Genomic DNA, 24,607 nt, shown 5'->3' with positions numbered 1-24,607 from the left:
TATGCTTTTAAAAAGAATCGTGGAATGTTCAATGAGACTTTATGAAATTGACATACAATTTCTTCTCAATATAAAGATCTTTCTTCTACATAGATGAGTGTCACTGGTTTCTCTAGACAGTGCAGCCTCCTACACACACCAAAGTGTTTATCCTGGAGAGGTGAAAATGCACATTTGCATAAAACCTGTACACAGAGGCAACAGCTCTTTTTATAATTGCCCCAAACTGGAAATGAGTCGGTGTTCTTTAGCTGGGGGATGGAGGAACAAGGCTTTAGAAGCATCATACAATGAAATGCTGCCCTGCAATAAGAGAACACCAAATATTAATACATACCACACCTTGGTGGAATGCCTAAAAGAAGCCAGTCTCAAAAAATTACACCAGTGTGATTTCATTTATCTGTAAACCTTGAGAAAAATAAAATTTAATGGCCAAGCCCTCAGATCAGCGGTTGGGAGGACCAGGGTTGAGGGAGAAAGGGAAGATTTGTACAGAACATGTTGGAACTGTTCTGCATCCTGAGGGGGTGACGGTGGCTCTAGTCTACATGTGCGCGTTATGAATTGGGCTGCTAACCACGAGGTCCCTGCTTTGAAACCAGCAGCCGCTCGACAGGAAACAGCTAAGGCTTTCCATTCCCATAAAGGGTTCGTCTCAGAAACCCACTCAGAAAGCTCTACTCTTTGTTAGAGGGGTGCTGACAGTTGGAATCACCCAACGGCAGTGAGTTTGTTTGGACACGTGCTAATGCAAAAAAAGAGGGTTTGTTTGTTTGGTTTTTGCATATTAATTTAAGTCTAAAAGAGATATCCCTCTGTAGACACCAGCAGATCACAGTCTTTCAGACCAGCTACCAGTCCTTCATAGGAGTCGTGGTGGTGTAGTGGCTGCTCACCCCAAGGTCAGCAGTTCGAAATGACCAGCCACTCTGTGGGTGAAAGGGGCATTTTATTCCCACGAAGCGTTACAGTCCTGGAAACCCACAGGGCAGTTCTACTCTGACCCAGGGGCTGGCTAGGAATCAGAATTAATTCACTTGATGGCAGTGAGTTTTGGGACAAGTCCTTCACATAAAACAGAGAATCTTTCCAGCTGAAAATCTACACCGGTAATCTGCATCCCCAAACACGTTGAAGCCCCTTCCTAGAAATTGTTTCAAAGCAGAAGATCTTACTCCAACAGGATCAAGAATGAGTCTGTACATTATACGTCGGGTTTTCTGAGTAAAGTGTATGGCCAGAATTTGAACCTGTAGTTCTCGGAAATGTACATATGCCATCCTTTAAAAATGAGCTGTGTGTGTGGTGGTGTTTCTTCCATTGATCTAGAAAGACCTATCAGTCCCTGGTGGGCTCATGAGGATAGGACTTTTCTGTTTTCAGCCCCGCTGTCCAAGAGAGCCAACAGCCAGCAAGTCAACGGGCCTGACTATGTGTGTCTTTTCAGTTCTCATTCCCAGCTTGCAAGTTTAACGTGCAGAAGAGCAAAGAGGGAACGGGGAGGGTGGTGATGTGGAGAATGGGGATCAGGAACAGCTTCACCATGGAGGCCACTTTCTGCGGCTCGACTCTGGGTAAGAAGAGGCCTCGTTGCAGCCGCCCATGCTTCAAACCAGTGCTCTCCTTCCAAGGTTGAAGTGTAGACAGTTTAGTGGGAAGCATCCTCCTTCCCCGTAAATAATACCATTGATCCCCAACCAAGTCTGGAAATACAATGGATAAACTCCCACCGTCTGATGGCTATTTCATCATTTATTTTGTTTAGAAAGGGATGTTTTAGCAGGTGCAGACAGTCCCTGGGTTACCAACTAATGTACAACCTATAGTTAGGAACCAGCACCCAGGCCCTCACCACCATCAAGCCTGTTTTAATTTTTTAAAAACCGAGGTACATACATTGGTTCGTAATAACAAGCAGGCATTACTTCGCCCAACATTGACCAAATGACAGTAGCTGTGAACCATCCCCAAATGTTCCAGTTTAAAGACAGATTTGGGGATGGAACCTCGTTTGTAAACCAGGGGCTACAGGTATATAGGATACTATCCTCTAACAGGTTTCATGAATTAACCTTTCCTTGTTTTAGTTTTTTAATGGGTTCCTACAGATGACACTAATGATTTAAAACAAAACAAAAACAAACAATGCCCCTACTTAAAACATCAAGTAGAAATATGGTTCATGGATTTGCTCTTTGCAATGCAAATGAGAGCCTGATTCTTTGATAGACTTTTACTTAAATGAAAGCAATTGACTCCCTGAATGAAAAATAAAGTATATTTGTGATCTCGGGTAAGATATCTTGGAGTTACGCCTAGCATATCTCAAGAAGTTAGGAAACTATATTAAGATGAACCCCATCTTATCAAAAAATGTATTGACTCAAAGGAAAATACTAGAAAATCACGTAGATAATTTCTGTCCCCCTTTTTTTTAAAAAAAAGCCCCCCAAACTGCTTTGAAACCACTGCAAGATTATCCATGATGACGCAAACATTTTTTAAAAGTTCAATCTTTACCCAAGCTTTGCTCAAAGGAATTCCTTGGACTATTTCCAACTGATAATGGATAGACTTATAGTGGTTATGCTTTGGGCTGCATTCCGCTGGGCTGGCAGTTCAAAACCACCAGCTGTCCCATGGGTGAAGATGGCTCTTTCTACTCCAGCCACCAGTTATAACGGTCTCAGAAACTCACAGAGGCAGTTCGACCCTGTGCTATAGGGAGGTAGTGGGGTGAGAACCCAAGTTACGTCGTTTGATGGGGATGATGGCGGAGGAGCGAGAGAAGGTGCTCGGGTGTTGGATAACCTGCCCCCAGGAAGGGAAGCAAACGGAGAGGGCATTTAGTCGTATCAGAAGTCTACGTCTATTCTCTGGTTTATAACGTGGGGGCGGGGGCGGGGTGGTGATGGCCATGTGGCGGTCACGGTGAATCAACATCTTGATGTTTCAGGTTATAAACGAGGCACTCATTTCAATACCAAAGACCTGGAGTCAATGGGATATCATTTTTGTGATTCTCTCCTGGACTACTGTGACCCGGACCGAACCAAGGTAAACCAAGTCCATTTAGGTGCATGTTGCCTGCGGACCTTCAGCAGTTTCTTCCTCTTACGGAATTTGGGGGGTGTTGGAATTTGGTCAAGGAGCCCTGCTGGCATACTCGTTACGAGTTGGACTGCTAACCATAAGATCAGCAGTTTGAAACCACCAGCTGCTCCGAGAGAGAAAGATGAGGCTCGCTCCTCCAGCAAAGCATTCGTCTCAGAAACTCACAGAGGCAGGTCTACCCTGTCGGGTCGGGTCGCGTCGCTGTGTATTGGAATCTGATTGATGGCACTGAGTGGAAAGGAGCTTTGTAAAGGGCTCTCGTCTAGCAGCGGTTGGTGTTCAGCTACCAACCACAAGGCCAGTGGTTCTCTGTGGGGAAAGATGCAGCAGTCTGCCCCATAAACAGTATGGCCTTGACCACCTGAGAGGGCAGTTCAGCTCTGTCTCAGAGGTGTGCTCTGAGTCAGTATCATCTTGATGATCATGGGTACTTGATGTCCCAAAGCTTTTGTTCCAAGTGCCTGTAAGCATTCCATTGGCTTGACGAGGAAGTGTTTATATAAATGGACTCATGTGTGATTTTTGTCTAGTATTTTCAGTGCCTGAAAGAATTGGAGGAAATGGAGAAGCATATGAACTTAGAAAAAATCATTGATGATTCAGATACATCTCTATTAGAAATTTCAATGGATCTAGAGTCGAGGTAAGTCAGGACTGCGGAAATGATATAATGTGTTATCCTGTTTTATGCATTTTATAATACTAATATTACAAAGCGGTTATTAATTTCACCAGTGGGGGAAATTTTTCTTCCACAAACATTAGTTGGGCCAGACTTCAGTGAGACGTTTGATTCATTCCTTCAAGCAGGGTTCTTGAGACGCTATGAGGTGCAGTTGTGCTGTAAGACATTCTCAAGGTTGCTCCTATGATTCCCTTATTCACTGAGTACGGCTAGATAGGGTCTGCATAGATGACACTTAATTGCTGTAAGTTAGTGTACAGTTAAGTGCAAAAGGAAATGCCGAGAGAGGATTGTTGGAGGAGGAGAGTACACTCCTTCTAAGAAGGACACAATCAGTGGTTGCTCCTTCTTCCCCTTGACTCAGACATTTTTCAGCTGCCAGCAGCGACCTTGGCACCCCAGTGCTGAATCGTGCTATGTTTGCAGAGGAAGAGCATCGTTTTATTGTTCACACTTGATGTGTGCCCACCAGCTCCAGCCTCTGTTCTAATGTTCACATGTCCCCTTGCTGGGCACTGAGCTGCCTTCTGCCTTTATTGCAACCTTTGTTGCTGTCTGTGGTAGATTTCAGCCACCGTGAAATGTTCTAGGCTCTGAAACATTCTTTCCTGTCTTATCAAGTTGAAAGCAGATACTGTTTTATTCATTTACCAGATTGCAAAAATAATCGTGGTAGACGCCCGAGTTCATCTTTCTAATAGGCCTTGATTTGGTCTTCCCTGTCAGCCTCTCCATCTTCTCTGCCTGCAGTGTAACCCACCTGCATCATTTCTCCCCCAGGCTTCCTCTGCACTCATGCGTCCCCGTGCATGTGCAGAAATTGAAAATGCCCTTAAAAAAAGACTGAAAAAAACAACATCTTTATTTCTGGAGACTTGAAAGCCGTCTTGTGAATTGGTTCCCAATTCATGTAGATGCCTACTCACTTTATCCCATAATATACCCAGAATATTGCTACCAACAGAATGCCTATTGGATATAGTTTAAGATAACTTTGTAATTCTTTTTAGTTTTAGTCTGTATCCCATCTGGGATATACAGTCAGATTCTCCTTTTTTTTTTTTTTAATCATTTTATTGGAGGCTCATACAGCTCTTATCACAGTACATCCATGGTGTCAAGCACATTTGCACATTTGTTACCATCATCATTTTCAAAATATTTTCTTTCTCTTTGAGCTCTTGGTATCAGCTCCTCATTTCCCCCCTCCCTCCCCCACCCTCCCTCCCTCCCAAACCCTTGATAATTTATAAATTATTGTTTTTCCATGTCTTACACTGACCGATGTCCCCCTTCACCCACTTTTCTGTTGTCCGTCCCCCAGGGAGGGGTCAGAGGTAGCTCATGGTGCAGATTCTCCTGTACAGGAATCAAAGAGGAAAGGGAACCACTCTGTCTGGGGAGAGAGACTTTCCCCCTTCTGGTTATTCTTACAGTCTTCCAATTATATAAAACATTACGTGATAGGAAGTTTAAAACCATAGAGCAAAGACTATTCACAGGGGTCTTGATTCCTTGTCCACCACCCCACCCCCAGCACACACACACACACCTCAAATCCCTCCTCACTTCTTCTCATGCCCTGTGGGCTACCATTTTCATTAGTTCTTTTGTTAATCCTTTCATTGTTTACTTTTGACTAAGGGAGTGGGCAGCCACATCCGTTATACGATCCTTATGTAAAATAGCACACATTGTTTGTAACTGGCTTTTTCTACTTACGATGGTACGAAAATCAATATCTATTATCTATACAGAGATATTCTCCTGATTTCTACCTCGTACTCTGAGGTATAGATGTACTATGGTTTCCTCAAGGGTTTGTCAAATCTCTATTGACAAGCACTTGAAAGTCACTTTGTTTTAAATGTGGCTTTAAAGCAGAAAGTTTGTTACTGTTAGTCTACCCTGACCCCAAATGGCCCTATGTATAATCTACTTAGAACAGGGAACAAACACTTCCCACCTCCCGCACATTCTTACAATCATGGCTGTTTTGGAGGCCACTGTTGCCGCCACTGGGTCAACACATCTCGTTGAGGGTCTTCCTCTATTTTTTGCTGACCCTCTACTTGACCACGCATGATGGCCTTCCTCCGGCACTGGTCTCTCCTGACAAGCCGTCCACAGTACATGAGACAAAGTCTCACCATCCTCCCTTCTAAGGAGCATGCTGGCTGTACTTCTTCAATGCTGACTTGTTTATGAGTCTGGTGGCCGCCGTCCATGGTATATCGAATATTCTTCCCCAGCACCATTACTCAAAGGCATCGAGTCTTTCTCTGCCTTCTTTCTTCACTGTCCACCTCTCCCAGGCATAGGAAGCAACTGAGAACGCCGTGGCTTAGGTCCGGTGGAGCGCAGCCTTCAAAGTGCTTTCTTAGCTTTGTATCACTTCAAAGAGGGCTTTTGCAGCCGATTTTCCCAGTGCAATCCACTGTCTCTCCAATGGGTGTGGACTTTGCATCAAATAGATCAGGATTTAAAACCCATTAGGGTTTTAATCTTAATAAATGCTCAGGTTTGCCAGGCATGCATGTCCCGTTTATTGCAAGGTAGTTGTGGCAAGGTGTTCGAATAAGACTTCAAGGCATTCACGTAGCATTGAAGACTCAGAAGTGATCATTACACTGTTGGTTTAAATGGTTGAGTCCAAATCTGGAGACCTTTCATGAGCAGTCTCAGAATTTAAGAGTGGGTGATACTCCCAAGCCCTGAGAAATGCCCAAATGGAGTATTCATTCGTTCACTTATTGACCAGTGTGCTTAAATGCCTAGTATGTGGCTGACACTGTCTTCACTCTGGCGATACAGCAGTGAGTCAGATATGAAAACATCCATGTCTCCAAAGCTTGTACCCCACTGACAGGGCCGCCTGGCCCTCCTTCTCCATGCACTCAGCCAGGGGAACTCTACTTCTAAGTCCTCTGGAACAACTAGACACTCAAACTTCCTTTGCCAACAACCTTCTTCATCTTCTAAGAACTATTTCTACCAGTTCAATGTGATTTTTTTTTAATGGTTTTAAGTCAAAGAAACAGTTGACATTTGAAAATGCTACCAAAACATACTGTAAACTAATTTTTTTTTTTTCAGTAGCCGAGGCTCTGACACTTCAGAATCCAACGACTCTCAGTCTTATGTTCTCAAGTTAACCCCTCAGGTATGACTGAACCTCTCTGCTCATGGTCTATCTCCACTGCTAGCAAGTCAACCGCAACCCAGAGTCACCCTACCATGCAGAGTAGAATTGCTCCTTAGGGTTCTTGAGACTGTTGATCTTGACAGAAGGAAGGAGCAACACTGATGGGTTTGAGCCACGAAGCTTGTGGTTCACAGTCCAGTATGTAACCCACTAAGCCACCAGGGCTCCTGGTTTAGAGTATAAGCAGAACTAACTTTTCTTCTGCTGCTTAGGGTATAGAGGCATGCTTAGTCAATACTCTGCTTCTTTTTTTTTCCCCTTCAAATCATTTTATTGGGGCCTCTTACAGCTCTCATAACATTCCATACATAATTGAGATGCTCTTCTTATTGTGACTGACAAGGCAACAACAAAAACGTTTGTAGTGATGTAGTTATTCTGAGAGACAATAACTTCATTTAACAACTGTAATTTGTTTTGTTAATTATTACTAATATAATACCAACATAGATATTAACCGTGGCATTTATTTAACAACAATTATTAGAAGACCAATACCATTTACAATGACTGCCCAAAAGAAAAAATATTTAGGGGAAAAAAAGTCTCACCAGAGAAACAAAAAGAGCTATACAAAGAGAACTACAAAGCAATCCTACAGGAAGCCAAAAGAGGCTTTACAATCTACTCTGATCCCGAATTTTAAAAACTAAGTAAATTCACTGCCGTTGCGGGACAGGGTGGAACTGCCCCCGTGAGTTTCCCAGACTGTAACTGTCTACAGACATCGAAAGCCCCGTTCTTCCCCTGTGGGCTGGTTGGTGAGTTTGATCTGTTTGCCTTGTAGTTAGCAGACCAACTTGTGACCACGGTGCCACCAGGGCTCCTTGATAGGTAGACTAAATGTAGTGAAAACATCCGTAATACCAAAAACATTTTACAAGTTCAAAGCAATTCCTATTCAAATCCCAGCACAATTCCTCAAAGTGGAAAAACTAATCACCAATGTTATATAAAAAGGAAAGAGCCCCAGTATTTTAAAAAAAGCACTATTAAAAAACAAAGTAGGAGGTTTTTCACTCCCAGGCTTTTAAACCTTTTCTATAATCATGGTAATCAAAATAGCCTAGTACTGATCCATTGATAGACATGAAGATCAACGGATTAGAATTGAATCAGAAATACAACCAAGTACCTATAGATGCTAGCATTTTTGTTTGTTTGTCTTGTTTTTAAAGATCATTTTATTGGAGGCTCTTACAGCTCTTATAATGATCCATACATCAATTGCATCAAGCACATTTGTACATTGTTGTCATCATTTTGTAAACGTTTACTTTCTATTTGAGTCCTTGGAATCAGCTCCTCGCCCCCCTCCCCTCCCACCCTCGTGACCACACTTGATAAATTATAAATTATTTTTATTTTCATTTCTTACACTGACCACTGTCTCCCTTATCCCAGGGTTTCTGTTGTTCGTCCCTCTGGGTGGGTGTGGGTAGTGACGTTGTGTGTCCATCATTGTGGTCAGTCAATTTCCCCTTCCTCCCTTCATATCCCTACCTTCCCCCTACTCTCCTGGTATCCCTACGCCCATTTCTGTTCCTGATGGGATTATCTGACCTGGATTCCATGTGTTGTGAGCTCTTCTCTGTACCTGTGTACATGCTCCAGTTTAGCCCACAGTGAAAGGCAGGACTGGGGTCATGATAGTAGGGGGTGAGGAACCAGAGGAATGTTGTGTGTTTCATCAGTGCTCTACTGCGCCCTGGTTGACTCATGCCTTACTTGTGACCCTTCTGTGAGGGGATGTCCCACTGTCTACAGATGGTTTTTGGACCTCTGCTCTAACCCCTCCCTCCACCAACCTCATTCTCAACAATATGTTTTTTGTTTGCTTGTGGTCTTCTGATGCCTGTTACCTGATTCCATCAACACCTCATGATCACACCAGCGGGTGTGCTTCTTCCATGTGGGCTTGTTGCTTCTCTGCTAGATGGCTGCTTGTTTAACTTCAAGTCTTTAAGACCCCAGCCGCTATATGTTTTGATAGCAGGACACCATCAGCTTTCTTCACATTTGCTTGTGCACACTTGAATTTTGATAAAGGACTAAAACACATTAAGTGGGGAAGAGGTATCCTTTTCAATAAATGGTGCTGGAAATGTCAGCTATCCACTCACAAAAGAATGAAGCATAACCCATACCTCATGTACAAAAATGGACACAAAATGGATAAAAGACCTAAATATAAACCCTAGAACCATAAAGACCATCAATTAAAAAGTAGAGTACACATGTAAAGACCCTAATATAAGGCCTAAATACACTACTGAATATAATGAAAAATATTCACACTATAGAAGACAAAATAAAGGACTGGGACAGTCAAGAAAATATGACATTAATGCACATCAAAAGATTTCACCAACAGAACCAACAGATTGGGGAAGATATTTAATAATGACACATCAGATAAAGGACTAATTTTAAAAATCTATATAAAACTACAACATCTTAACATGAAAAATACAAATAGCCTAATCAAAAATGGGCACAGGACATGAATAGACAGCTTACTAAAGATGCCATCCAGGCAGCCAACTGCCATATGATTAAATGTTCATGTTCATTAGCAATAAAAGAAATACAAATTAAAACAATGAGATACCACTTCATACTGACATTCTTAGCACACACAAAAAAGCAATAAGTGCTGGAGAGGATGACGAGAGACTGGCATACTTATACATTGCTGGTGGGACTGTAGAACTGTACCACCCCTATGGAAACCAGCATGGCACTTCCTTACACAAATGCAAATACCATTACTTTATGATCCTGCAATGTCTACTGGGTATGCACTCTAAAGAAATAAAGAGCACAACAGGAGCAGACATGTGCATACTTGTGTTTGCTTCAGCAATTTCCATAATAGCACAAACATGGAAGCAACCAAAAGATTCTAATTATAGCGGAATGGACAAACAAATGCTGATATATTGATACAATAGAATATTATGCATCCATGAAACACCATCAACGCTGTCAAACACCACACACTAGAGAACACTGGGCTTAGTAAAGTTAGTCAGTCTTACAAAGATAACTTTGATAATAGCATTATTGTAAGGAGAAACAAAGAAAAATGGGTTTCACACCAAAGGATAAGACATTGAAGACTACCAGGAAGTCAGGAACATGGGGTGAGGGAAGTGAAGGGGAGGGCAGGGGCAGGGCATTATGGAGGGAAGGAAGGAGAGGAGGAGGAAGGGAGAGAAAGAGCACATGTATGGGGCCTTAACAGGATGCTATTCATGATTGGATTTGATGAGACGGGCTATGCAACTACTCTGAATGTTTTTCTTTAAAAACAAAAATAATTCCTCCCCCTCAGATTCCCACATTGGTCTGAGTGGCTATAAAGGAGGAAGAGAGAACCGAAGTGGATTTGAATGATGGCCACGTGGGACTAACTGAAGGGCGGAGAGATAAATGGCTCTGCGAGCCTCCCCTGTCTGGTCTCTTGTTCTCTGATGGTCAGACCAGTGTGCGGCTGCCTTAGCTGGTTCTCTGCCTCAGCTGGCAAGGCTCACTTCCTGCAAGACATCCCTGAGGAGAAGCCACGCGGACTTACCCTGATGCAGCCCTGGGTGCTGGAGAAGCCAAGTGCAGGCCCCAGCCAGCACTGAGAGGCTTACACACTCACCGATTCGGCTTTCCTCCTGCAGTCGGCATCGTTGTGTATCTTTTGAGTTTGAGGAGGACTTTCTAGTTCAATGTCGGCCATATGGGCTCATGTCAGACTTATGGGCCTGGACTGGACTGGGTTGGGATGCTTAATGTACAATTACCCTTTATATGAAACTCTCATAAAATATGAGTGTTTATGAATGTTGTTTTTTCAGTCTACCTAGATTAACACAACTTGGATTCTTTCCTGACATACAAACTCCTTTCAAAAATTAAAAGAACATGAGCTCAGGATTAGAAGAAGGTTTGTTAACATCCTGAAATATGCAGCTGACACTGCCTTGCTTGCTGAAAGGAGTTAAAGCACTGCTGATGAAGAATAAGGGCCGCAAACTTCAGTATGGATTACACACAATCAATGTAAAGGAAATCAACATTCTTGCAACTGGACCAATAGCTAACATCATGACAAACAGAGAAAAGATTGAAGTTGTCAAGGACTTTATTTTACTTGGATCCAAAATTCATGCCCATGGAAACAGCAGTCCAGAACTCAAATGATGGTAAATCTGTTGCATAACCCAAAGCCAACACAACCTCACTACCATGGAGTGGATTCTGACTCATCGTGTTCCTCAGGGTAGACCTGCCCCTGAGGGTTTCTGAGATGGTAGCACTTTGCAGGAGGAGAGAGCCACGTTCATCGTTCTACCTCGGAGCAGGCTGGGAGTTTCAAACTGCTGACCGTGCTAGTGGCAGCCCAGTGTCTAACCCTGACACTACCAGCACTCCTTTCCACTGCACAAGGACCTCTTTGACATGTTGAAGAGTGTATTAGTCTAGGTACTTTGGAGAAACAAATCCACAGCAACTCATGTATAAGAGAGAGTTTTATGCAAAGAAAATGTGCATCACGAAAACATCCCAACCCAATGCTGCCCAAGCCCACAAGTCCAACATTAACCCATTAACCCAACACCAGTCCACAAAGTCCTTCACCTCACAAAACAGAGGCAATAATGCCGACCGCAGGAGGAAAGCTGAGTCAGTGAATGTGTAAGCATCTCAGCACTGGCAGGGGTCTCCACACGGCTGCTCCAGCACCCAGGGCTGCATCGGGATAGATCCATGCGGCTTCTCCTTGGGGATGTCTCGTAGGAAATCCATCTTGCAAGCTGAAGCAGGGAACTGCTAAGGCAGCTGCACCCGATGCAACCATCACAAAACAAGAGATCCGAGAACTAGAAAGGCGAGGCTTCACCACCCATTTATCCCTCCGCCTTTCAACCAGCACCACATGTGATTATCGGCCAGGCTGGCACAATTAACTAACTCAGAGAGCAAGGATGTCACTTTGAGGACTAAGGTGCGCCTGACCCAAACCATAGTATCTTCAGTCAGCCCTAAATGCTTGTGACAGTTGGACGAGGAAAGAGGAAGACTGAGAAAGAACGAAGGCCTTTCAGTCATGGCGTTGGCAAGCATGCTGAATAGACCACAGACGGCCAGAAGAACAAACAAATCTGTCTTGGGAGATGCTCCTTAGAAACAAGGGTGGGGACACTTCATCTCACGTACTTTGGACACATTATCAGGAGGGAACAAGCCCTAAAAAGGGCATCGTACTCGGTAAAGTAGCAACTCAGCAAAAAAAAGGAAGATCATCAAGGAGTTGGACTGACTCGATGGCTTCAACAAGGAACTCAAACCTAGCAATTGTTTGGAGGATGCCATAGGACCGGGCAATGTTTCCCTGTTGTTGCTCACAAGGTCGCTGTGAGGCAGAAATGACTAACCACAGGAAACTAACACAGCCTCCCCTTCAGCCGTGGTTGGCCCAGGTGAGGTGGAGCCACAGATTAGTCAGAACAAAGCGGTTATGATCTAAACGTGTACTATCTAACATGTCTGGGCATTCCACGTAAAATCATTAGAAAGACTGATCCTGCAATCTCTAGTCAGTCTGGCTTCTCTCCACTTTTCAACATCTTCTATTTCTTTCGTAACACATAACCAGGACTTGTCCCTGTCATTATGGAAAAGACTAGAGAAAACTACTCTATCTTCTCTCAAAACAAAACTCAAGTTAAATCAATAATAGAAATCAATTGAAGTTTATTTAATGTATGATATACAAATAAGGGGAACATTTTTACTACAAAGCCAACCCACTGTCATGGAGGCAAATCCAACTCATAGGCATTTCCACAAGTCCACAAGCACCCCACCTTGTGTGAGCCAACGATTGCCAATAACACAATCCAACTCTAAAGGAGGGAATGGCATCAGAACTTAAATGTTGAACACCTAGTTTGCAGAAGGCTGTGGATGACAGTGGAAACATGGCTTTAGCCTCTGGCGAATGCCCCTGATCATAGTTGAGGGGTGTGAATGGCCGTGTTACCAAACAGAGAGCATTATAAAGTTGACTGTGGCAGACATAGTTTGATCAAAATGTAATATCTTATTATGCTAGCTCCCTTTAGACCAATTTTAAAGATGCTTCAAGGGGAGAGAGGGTGGTGGTTATTTTTAAAGGGGAGGGGAAATACACATGATCAAGCCCCTGTTGAGTCCCCTCTGACCACGACCTTGGATGTGAAAAGCCTTGCAGACACAGAGAACGCATTGGAAAGTGGGTTTTTGCAGCTGCAGTTAGGTTCAAATATTTAGCACCCTATCATTTTATCTTCCTTATGAGCCATTTAAATTTGTTCTAGTTTTTAATATTTCCTGCCCTCTTGTTGATTGAGGTTTTAATTTATTTTACTTTGTTATTCTTGTTACGTGTTTGTTTTTAATGTTTTTCTGTATATGAAATTCAGGATAGGTAAATCTATAGAGACAGTACCTGGATTCATGGTTCCTTGGGGGTGTGGCTGGGGAGGTTGTGGGGAAATGGGAAGCTAACAATGATGAGGACAAGAATGAAGAAAATTTTCTAAAATTGATCGTGGTGACGATTGTACAACTCTTCTTGATGTGATTGAACTATTGAATTGTATGAAATGTGAAATATATGCTAATAAAACTGTTGGGGGTTTGGAATCCAACTCATAGTGACCCCACAGGTGAAAGTTGAGCTGCCCTGTAGGGTTTCCAAGGGTATAAGTCTTGGCAGGAAGAGATGGCCTCTTCTTTCTCCCAGGGTGTGGCTGGTGGGTTCAAACTGCCCACCACTGCACCACCCAGGATCCTTAACCTTTCAACTAGAGAGCCAAAAATGTTCCAAAGATAAGAGAACTTCTGAAGAGTTTTATACCACATCTGATCAAACCTTCTTAGTGTACATACTCAAGTATAAGCCGAGTTTTTCGGCACATTTTTATTGCAGTTTTTGTGGTAAAATTAGGTGCCTCGGCTGATATTCGGGTCGGCTTATACTCAAGTGTGTACGGTAATTTGTTTGAAATATTGAATTGCATGATAAGTTGCTACATCTCAATACAACTTTGTTTTTGGTGAAGTCCAATGCTCAAGGTCTAGGTCAAACAGTCTAGATTCTCCTTTGACTTAAAGGTAATTTTAGGAAATATGTTTCTGTAAGGCCAAATGTGCCTTACCGTCAAGGGCCTGGGTGAGGCACGGAGCCAAGAAACCTGGCTTCCAAGAAAGGGAAACCCAGTCCTCACCACCTAGAAGCGGAAGTCCCAAGGTAGCTTTATTCTGCATGTCTACTGACTGTCAAAGTTTTGATTCAATGATGATTTTATATCTGGTTCTTTTATCTAGCTAAAACCCAAGAAATATCTGAAAACTAAGAAGGAAAGGAATTCTACTATAGCAGGTTATAAACATGCCAGAGACGGACACAAGGTAAATCTTATTGGCTGTTATCTTTTCTCTCAAAAAGGAAAGGTAAGTTATTTCCTTTTACACTTTTTTTTAAGCAGTCTTCCCAGTGTTGTCCCCTGCCTCCATTTGTTCCCACCCTCCCTTTTATCATATGTTGCCTTCCCTGCACCCAAGTTCTCAGGAGGGAGGAGGCTTCTGCTCCTGTAAAGGAGCTCAGTCTCGGACCCCCAGGGCCAGCTCTACCCTGTCCTGCAGGGGCACCCTGAGTCAGAGTGGCCTCGGTGGCAGTGCATTTGGTTTCAGTTCCCTCAAGCTCACGTGCCTACCCTCTGTCATCTTCGTGATTAAAAGTGTGTCCATTTTACTTACTGTTTCTAAAACTACGAAAGAACCTTGAGCTCGGCTCCTAAAATGGGGGCGTTACTCAGAGAGTAGAACATCGAGTCCCCCACCCCCAGCTCTGGAGCCCAGGCTTGGAGATTTTGCCTTGGCATGGAGAGAAAGCAGGCCATTCAACAGATAATCTCCTTCCCAAGGACATAACACTCTTGCAACAAAAGGCGCCCAAGGACATAACACTCTTGCAACAAAAGGCAGTATTGTTCAAAGGCCAGGGTCGTCTCCAAGGCAGTGGCTGTTGTGTTGAGAAACAACTGGGAGAAGGTTGGGAGGTTTCATTGAACACATAGACTAAGCTGTGGGTGATTTCATTTGCCAAGAAAATGAAGAAGGGCCGTTGGAAAGAGCCCATCTAGGGTCAGACGAAATCTCAAACACTAACCTCAGGGACTGTCTTTTTCAAATGAGTATTCGTTTCAATGGGCTCCTCAGTACAGCATGCTATGCCCCAGAGCACTGTTGGAAGCAGCAGATCAGTGGAACCCAGTCGACCTGAGTATAGGTCGTTCTACATCTCCAATAAAAATGTGTGAGTGACTCAGTTTCTCTTTATCCTTAACAGTATTTAATGCTAATATATATTAATATTTAATGCTACTAATATTTAATGCTAATATAATATATACGCACACACACATACACCCCATATATACTTGTGCATCAGCTGAGTTTTTCAGCACATTTTTAATGCAGCTTTTGTGGTAAAATTAGGTGCCTCGGCTGATATCCGGTTGGCTTAGACTCGAGTACATACGGTATCTAGCTATTCCAGCAGATGTGTGTTAGTAGCTCCTTGTACTTTCCATTTGAAACTCCCCAGTGGCTAAGCATGTCGGACAGATCCCTGTGTGCTTGTTTTCCATATGTAGGGGTCTGTTTACATATGCTATAATATTTTAACTGGGGTAAATGATACTTTGATCTCAGCAGGAAAAAAAAACATATTTCAGCCTTTCCAGAAGAAATTTGAAATACAAATTTTTATCCAATAAAACGGTGGGCCTCACTGCCCTTCAGAACCAACTCCAACACCAGCCCCATTGCATCAAGTCGACTCCGATTCATGATGACCCTTTGGGATCATGTAAAACTGAGCCACAGGGTTTCCACAGGTGTAATCTTTACCAGGACAACCTGCCACACCTTTCTCCTACCCCCCCTCCCCCCATCGCACACGCCCTACTACTGCCTCTTACTACTTCCTCTCAGCTAGATTGCTGTTGCTCCAATACCCCCAGGGTGTCTCTTTCCCCCTTGTTGTGGATTTTAATTATCTAGTTGTTCTCCTGTCTATGGCATTGTTTGCTCACTGCACCCTTCCCCGCCACCTTCTCCCCCCACCCCGCTACACACATTTTAAGTGAAACATTCATTGTATGTTTTTTAATGTTCCTTTATGATTCAATTGAGGGTATACGTTCATGAGGAGTATTACATGGGTGATATTAAATCCTGCAGACACAATCTCACTTGATCACCTCGGCAGCAGGTTAGTCAACTTCTCCCCTGTAGAACTACTAAGATTTCCTGTTCCCTGTGGATAATAAACAGTCTCTAGAGAGAAACAGAAAGACCAGGCAAATATTCTGCTCCTCATCAAAAAGTCGCCTGGCATACAGTCGCCTTGCCTTATCATCATGGCTTCCATAGGATGGTGTCCACTCAACCACACCCCACATTCTCTCACTGCAGGCAGAAGCCCACCGGCTCCTCCTTTTCTTTCTTTATTAATGGACCTTAAATTGGCCTATTAAATTCTTACTCTCTGAACAATTTCTTCTCTCAGCTGCTTGCTTGTTAGACATCAGTAAAATCCTAAAATAATATTATAAAGCCATTTTGAAGTATTGTCAAACTCTTGTATTGAAAAAGATACTCTCTGTAATGGATTTTGAAGACTGGAAGCAAAAACATATAACCCTAGACTACTAAGGTTGGAATTTGGAATTCTTGAGAGAGAACGGATGTACATGTACGTGATAGCAGAGGGCTAGCAGGAACACCAGGAATTTATGAAGTCTAATTGATGGTGGTGGATTGTACAACTCTTCATGATGTGACTGAGCCGTTAGATGATTTGTGAATTATAAGCCAGTCAAACTGGTGGGGGATGGAGAATAAGCGATCAAGCCAAGGCAGAACACAAGTGAATTTTCTTCAGCCTCACTTCACGCTTTCTCCAAAGCATAGTGGTTATCTTCCACTTCCAATTTTAACTACAAGACATTCATGGGAAGATTATTCCATTATCTTCCTCTTTCATCTTTCCACGAACTTCTTTAAAAAATCATTTTATTGGGGGCTCATACAACTCTTAGCACAATCCATGAACTTGTTTGCAGCTCCCTCGGAATGCCATTTCATCTAGAATATTTCCTTTTCTCTTTCCTTTGTTTTGATTTTGACCTTCACATGAACCTCTTCGTGACGATTGTGTCCATTTACTTTGCTGCCCTTCAATTATGATACAGGCAGGGGAGGAGATTTTAAGCTGTAGCTCTCTGTGTATTCTGCTACCCGTTGAAATGTTGGCAAATACATTTTCAATTATTTTCCCGTCTCTCAGGCCCTTGATGAGAGTTCTTTATAGAATCCATACATGAGTGATGCAGAAACTAAAGTCTGAACTCATTTCAAATGTTTTCACAGACACGTAGCCATGTGCACTCTGCACAATTAGCCACTGCGCCTCTCTAGTATCATGTGTCTGCTAGTCCCACTGGACCATGTTGGAAAGCAATGATACATGTGTATATTTTTTCTTTCTCTAGCCTCCTCGAGAGAAAATCAGATTTTATCCTTTTTATCATAAGCACAGTTGTATACTCTACTTAGGTATTTGTGTGTGATTTTGTATGCCTCACCAATTTTACAGTCTTCTTACATCCTTACTCTTATCACATAAATACGTGAAATTGTAAGCATTCATTTTTGTGTCCTCCTGACCGCCACTATGCTCTGGCAGACGGGAAGAATTCCACCAGCGGTAAAACGTATTGAGACCTTCCTCCACTCATTGCTGCAGAAGGAAAGACGTGTCGCAAAAGATGCTAGAAGGCTCTGATTTAGATGATGTTTTTGGTCGTTTTCAATCCACGAGGATAAAGTGAAACCACTTTTGTTGACAACTCAAGATAGCATAAGTCATATTGGACAGAGTCTCCATTTTCACATATATTTATAGTTTTTGTTAAACGATCATTTGCGTGGGGGCTCTTACAGCATTCCTAGCAATCCCTGCGTCCATTGTAGCAAGCCTATCTGTGCCTGGGTTGCATCACGTCTTCACTTTGAATAACAAGATTGTTGCCCTTCTGGTTCTGTGCCCCGTTAGGGTTGCAGTAGAGGACACTTACCGCCGAGCCACAACGACTCAAACACCAACTTGATAGGTAAGCTCTGCCTCTTGTGTCTCATGGATGATTCATCCACTCCCGGAACACTGCGTGTGCCAGAAAATCAGGATCGCCACTGTGCGTGGGGCCCCGGGAGATTAAGAAGTGGAAGCTACCATTTCTGCTCACCTTTCAGTCGAGAGAGAAACACAAGTGAACAAGCGAAGTGTTGCCAGACAGATGCAGGGCCACCCAGAAAGGGGAGACCTCCCAAAAGTGTGTTTTCCTAGGGAATTTCTGAAGCTCTCTCCTACGTGGGAGCGTTGGGGGTGATAGGTGTATTTGAGGGAATGTCTGCCATTTGGGAGGTTCCCCCTGAGGAGACTGTATGGGATCGAAGCTTGGAAGTCCATCTTGTTCCTCATCCTTTCACAACTCAATGGGGGATGGGCTCCGTAGAGGAGGTACATTCTAGGCACTTGGTCCTTGGGACACACGTCCAGTTTAATATTAATCTGTAACTTACTCCCCAGGATCAGTGGTTTCTCATCTTCATTCATATCTCATCCTCTTCCGTTGCGGTCTTTTGAAAGAATTGAGGCAATTGAAGCCATAATTCTCTTTACCTGTTCCTAAGTGATGGCAAGGTATTCCATTAGGTTATTGAAGCTCCGTGTTTTGCCATCAGCCACCGTTAAGCCTTCTTTTTTTTTTCCTTTAGGCCTTCGTTTTGTTTCCATTTTTTTTCTACTGTAAACAAGAATGAAGAACCTTACAACTCCCCGTGTGTCTTTTTCATTGTTTCTTTAGAATAAATTCCTAGAAAGGGAATTGCTGGCCCAAAGGCATGTGCATTTCTAAGACTTATACTATTAATAATCCAAATGTATCCAAAATTCATAAGATTTGTGGACTGTTTTTTTTTTGTTTTGCTTTGTCAGCTAAATAATTATTTCTACCATTTTATAGCATTTTTAATTTAGAAAAATATGACAGTAGTCAATTCATCCTTCTCATGGTATTAATGATCTCCTAACATCTTCTGTAGAGACAGGGTCAAATGGAACAGACGGCTATCTACTGGAGTATTTGAGAAGGCAACTCCTTGGCCAAGGTTCGGGTGAGTAAGACAGGCATCTAGGCTATCGTGGTGAGTGGTCACCTACCAGCTGGATAGGAACTATTAATACATGCAGCTGATAAACATTGACATGGGAAGCACTGAGAGATTATCTTCCAATCAGATAGCTTCCCCCAAAGTCTGAACCTCAATTTTTTTATTTTCTTCTGGAACTCCAGAAATGCACGGAGGAAACCGGGAGAAATTCTTTGGAGGTCAGTTAGCTTCTTCCTTGCCATTTGAGCCAGGAATCACCATCTCACTTCCTGTTCTTCCCATTCCCATCTCAGCGAATCCGAGAGCAGCGCGCTCACCTCAGCACCCGCAGGGTACGCAGTTCATCCTCACCCAGCCCTCGATGGACGACATTCGAGGACAAGTTGTTCCTGTGGGCCACAGAGCCCACTCCAAAGCACGGTGGCCCCATAGCACAGGGTGGACTGCTGTGTGGAGTTTTCTAGTCATTGTATGACTCCTTCAAGGACAAGGCCTTTATGAAGTGATGATGGAGTTCATCCTGTTGATAGAATTCTTCTAACGTTGACTTGAAAACGTGAATCCTTGTAAGTCACCCAGCTGCCTTCATCTGCCCTGGCTCGTCACACAAAATAAAGCCATTAGGGACCATAAAGGAAACCATTCTGACAGAGAATAATGAGGACCATTGTCTAAAGCCTTTTCTAGGCAACCAATCCAAAATGTTTTCAAAGTCTTACTTAGCTTTCAGAAATGTTTGTTCCTCGTGTGACATGACTAAGTCTGTGTACCACCTTAGTCCACGTCTCTGTCACTCCTGTGGTGTCCTGGTGGCGCACTGGGCTAAGCAAGATCAGTAGTCTGAACCCACCAGCTGCTCCACAAGGGAAACTCAGATCCATATAAAGAAAAGAAGACTCGGAGAAAAGGAATACATTAAATTAGATTTTATTTTTCTTATTCTTAATTTATCTGAAAGATGACTTTGGGAAGCGACAGAAGTACTCCTCTACTGGGCTATGATGGAAAGCACAAAGGTAAATCTCTCCAACTGGGAGTGAGTCAATGCTTTCTGAAATGTGACATCAGACGAATAGGTAACGAGAGGTCAAAGTGGACAAATGGAACTTCATCTGAGTTAAACCTGTTTGTGCTATGTAATAAATGCCATCAAGAAAAGTGGAAATACAAGCCACAGAGTAGAAAAATAAAACGCAAGTCTGATCGGAGACTTATATTTAGAATATAAAAAGAACTCTTTAGGGTCAATAATAAAAAAATAAAGAACGAAACCACATTGGATCTCAATAGATATTTCACCAAAGAAGATATACAGATGGACAAGACACTCCGTGTCATTAGCCATTAGCCCAAGCACTGCCATCTAATCAATTCCGACTTACAGCGACTATAATTAAGGTTCCCAAGACACTAAATCTTTTAAAAAGCAGTTTTATTGGCATTTAAATCCACATATCACACAATTCAATAGCTCAATCTCCCATCAAGAAGAGAGAGACACTAACACTTTACGGAATCAGACAGGCAAGGATTCGTAGCTGCTGGGTTGAACCATCAACCTTGTGGTTAGCGAGCGGCCCAACACTTCTCCCATGATACACCAGGGCTGCTCCCCAAGTCATTTAGAAAGACACTGGGATGGCTCGTATAGAAAGACAGATGAAAACAAGTGTCGACAAGGATGTGGAGCAATGGGACTCTTCCGCCAGCATTTCTGGTGGGAATGTAATATTGCGTGGCCACTTTGGAAAACACCTTGGCCATTCCTCAGGATGTTGAACATAAAGTTTTTATTAGACATTAAGCATATGAATGATGTCATTATCAAGAAAGTTAAAATTTAAGTTTTGTTGATTTTAAAACCTAACTTTCAGTTTTTTATAACACTTTCTCCTTTTTTAAGTGACAATCCCGAAACCTGTCCCTCCTTGGATCCTAAAACAATATTTGAGGTAGGCGGCCTACAATTTGATTTCTTCACCCCAACTACCGTGTTCCCTCATAAGAATATCTTTGTGTATGAGATTTTTCATTAAAGCAACAGTTAAAATTAACTTTTTGATAACAATTGCTAACCTACTCTCTCCTTTCATTCTATACAGTGTCTGTAATGAGGTCAGTTGTAAACAAGGGAGTGCTCATATGATGCATTTTGAAGGATTCTGAGGTTCTCAGACCACCAAACTAGCCCCAACGGATGCCGATAGTTGATAGTTTATTTTTTATGTATCGATCATGCATGGTTTGGGTTTCTTCATCCAAAGAAATGCAACTGGTGCCAGATAACTAGTTAACGAGTTGGGATGAAGGACTAGGTTTTTACTAGGTTTTAGAGCCTGGATCAGTACGTATAAAATTATACCTAAAACTAGAAAAGGAAGTCCCCCCAAACCCAAAGTCAACCCCACAGCTATCAGTCGACTCCGACTCCCAGTGACCCGTAAGGCAGAGAAGAGCTGTGTGCCTCTGGGGCAATGAATCTTGATGGGAGCAGATCTATCGCCCATGGGGCAGCTGGTAGAGTTGAACTGCTGACCCTATGGCTAACAGTCCAACCTGGAACACGCTCCTCCCCCGGAGCCCGCACATTTATTCCCCTGTCCTGAGGACCGGGCACCCGAACAACCACCCACACAGTGGATTCAGGGCTGGTGGTAGGTGCTTCCCGCTCGGCCCTGACTCGTGACAACCTTCTGGGTCCCAGAACCCCAGTTGTCTGCTCCTGCAGGCCCTCCGTGAAACGATATGTTTGGGCTACTCTTGTGCCGGTCCATGCCCTTGAGAGCTCCCTCATTGTCCATTGCCATGGCAGCTGGGAAATGACTGGATTTACACAACAGAAGGAGAAAGGTATATACCCCTTACTCTTTCCCTAGCCTCCCCACTTAAAAAGCCTTTAGTTGTTGCTAAAATGGGTTCTGATGAAAGATAAACTCTCCTGCCCTGGAAACATGAGAAATCAGGTAAGAGGCCAATACGTGGGGCATCTTGGGCAGCCCAGCACTTGACTCTAGAACCAGTTAATTAAACTAAGAATTATATTTAACAATATTTATTTATCATCTCCTACAGAGAAAAAAAACCAAAGGACACATCCAGACAAAAGAATGGAATGGAAACAAAGATGTAAATTCTAGGCCCGTCATTTCCTCTTGTTAGCTAGGTGATTTTGAGCAAATCACTTACACTGTGTACTTCCCCCCATTTATCCTATGGGGATCCTATTAGCCATCCTGCCTGGAGCACAGGACAGATGAGAGTCCCAAGTCGGCTGATATATGGGAGAGACATTGCATACTATGAAATACAAATAAAACATGGCATTGCAAGACTTGAATGGGTAATTCACGTTTGCAATTAAGAGTACCCAATTTCTTTCAGCTCCCAAAGTCTGATTCAGAGCCTTAACAAAAGCCAGCACAAATATGTTCTCAAAACTAAGGAGGCACCGGTCCAAAACACAGTGGCGTCCCAAGGACTGGATCTGTATGGGACCTGCTGCAAAGTGACATCCCTGAAGTGTCCTGTCAGCAGAAAAACGCCCACGTGGATTGAAAAGACCAAGATGCACGCAGAAGGTTTTTCTTCCATTTTGTTAATTTAAAATGTTTATTTTTATTTTCTAAGGTTTTCATTCATTTTTAAATTTAAAATGTTTATTTTTATTTTTCAGATTTTAAGATTTTTTCTTCATTTTTAAATTTTTATTTTTATTTTTCAATTTTTTAAGACTTTTTTTTCGTTTTTAAATTTTAAATTTTTTGGTTGAATTTTTAAGGTTTTTCTTTTATTTAAAAATTGTACATTTTGTACCAAGAGAGAAGGATTTGATATTATTGATTGTCTGAGGGTTGAATAAATCATACTACATTTGCCTTTATAAACAGGGAGGACTGATTGCCACTTGATTCATAACTCTGAAATATGCTTTAACCTCATGAGGGGTTGGCTCTGGAAGAAATCGATCCTAGTTTAATACAGCTGTGAAAGACGTCCATTAATTACCTTATTCCTAATACCTGCCTGTTATCCTCACACCATCGCCCCAAAGGAAGCCAAGGACGGTGCTGTGTCTGAGTCCATGGATGCCGCCATTAGTCAGTCCATCTCACTCTTACTTCTTGACCCTTCCATGTGACCCTCTGCAAGCGGGCTGTCTTGCTCCCAGGACTGGTCTTTCCTGATGATGTCGCCAACGTGGGTGAGATACATGCTTGCTGTATTTGCTTCTAAGGCACGTTCTGGTTGTACTCTGCCTCCCAAACTCATTTGTCCATTCTTCTGGCGGCCCATACTGAATTCCATACTCTCCCCCAAGCCCACCATTTGAACGCACTGACTGTCCTACGACCTCCACTGGGCAGCTTTCACGTGCAGCTCAAAAATAGCTGGTGTCAGGAATCCCTTCATCATAAAAGTGACATCGTTGCTTTCTAAGGTTTCAACGCGGTCTTTTGCAACAGCCTTTCTTCCTTTCCAATTCGTGATTTGATTTCTTGGCGCCGGCTTCCATGGGCAAGTAGAATGAAACCCTTGACCACTTCTGTTTCTTCACGCATTCCCACGACATTGCTTAGGGGCTCCTGGTGGAGATGCTCGTGTTCTTCCCTACTAACGGCTGTAGCTTGGGCACATAAAGCGGCGCCACACCTGTAGCTGAGGCCGTTCATGAGTTGTCCTCACATCCTGCTACCACATTCCTCTTCACAGAGCTTCCTGAATGATTTGCTCAGCACCCAGATGACTTAAGTGTGTGTGGTGGAAGGATAAAACCCGACTACACACCTTTTCCAATTTTAGATCATCTCGTGTCCCTTCATCTGTTTGAACAACTGCCACTTACTCCAATCATCAGGTTCCTCGGGAGCACAGCGGCGTGGTCTGAAATTCTCATTCTTCATAAGGTTCCGCATAATTTGTTATCATCCAGTTGAATACCTTTATGTAGCCAGTAAAACACAGGGAAATCACTTTCTGGAATGCTCTGCCTTTCAGCAAGACCTGTGTGACACCAGCCGTATTCCTCATTCCAAGTCCTCCACAAACCCAGCTAAAACTCCTGCCATGTTCTCCCTACGCTCTGCTGTAGCTCTTTTTGAATAATCTCCAGCAAGATTTTGCCAACATTCAAGAACAAGGATCCTGTGCAATAATGTTCACATTCCCTGCATCATCTTTCTTTGGAATGGGCACAAAAGTGGACCTTTTCCAGTCCGTGGGTCAAATAGCTATCTTGTCAATTTCTTGACGTAGGGGAGTAAGTACTTTCACTGGGACATCCATTTGTTGAATTTTTTCAACCAGCATTCCATCAGCTGCTG

At 43.0% G+C, this 24,607-nt stretch overlaps 1 protein-coding gene across 1 annotated transcript in view; it reads left to right on the top strand.

Annotated features, from left to right (window-relative positions):
• AGBL3 (AGBL carboxypeptidase 3) overlaps positions 1-24,607 on the top strand; it is a 74,508-nt gene that overhangs the window by 34,713 nt on the left and 15,188 nt on the right. The window contains exons 8-13 of the mRNA XM_004707895.1: positions 1,451-1,577; positions 2,960-3,060; positions 3,648-3,760; positions 6,899-6,965; positions 14,373-14,456; positions 19,580-19,706. Coding sequence (XP_004707952.1) covers positions 1,451-1,577; positions 2,960-3,060; positions 3,648-3,760; positions 6,899-6,965; positions 14,373-14,456; positions 19,580-19,706 — 619 coding nt within the window. The remainder of the gene's footprint in view (positions 1-1,450; positions 1,578-2,959; positions 3,061-3,647; positions 3,761-6,898; positions 6,966-14,372; positions 14,457-19,579; positions 19,707-24,607) is intronic.

Source organism: Echinops telfairi, unplaced genomic scaffold (genome assembly GCF_000313985.2).
Source record: "Echinops telfairi isolate 266 unplaced genomic scaffold, ASM31398v2 ScPeMD7_23;HRSCAF=83, whole genome shotgun sequence".
Classification (NCBI taxonomy): Eukaryota; Metazoa; Chordata; class Mammalia; order Afrosoricida; family Tenrecidae; genus Echinops; species Echinops telfairi.
The sequence above is the reverse complement of the archived record's forward strand: the minus strand, read 5'-3'. Positions and strand labels throughout refer to the sequence as shown.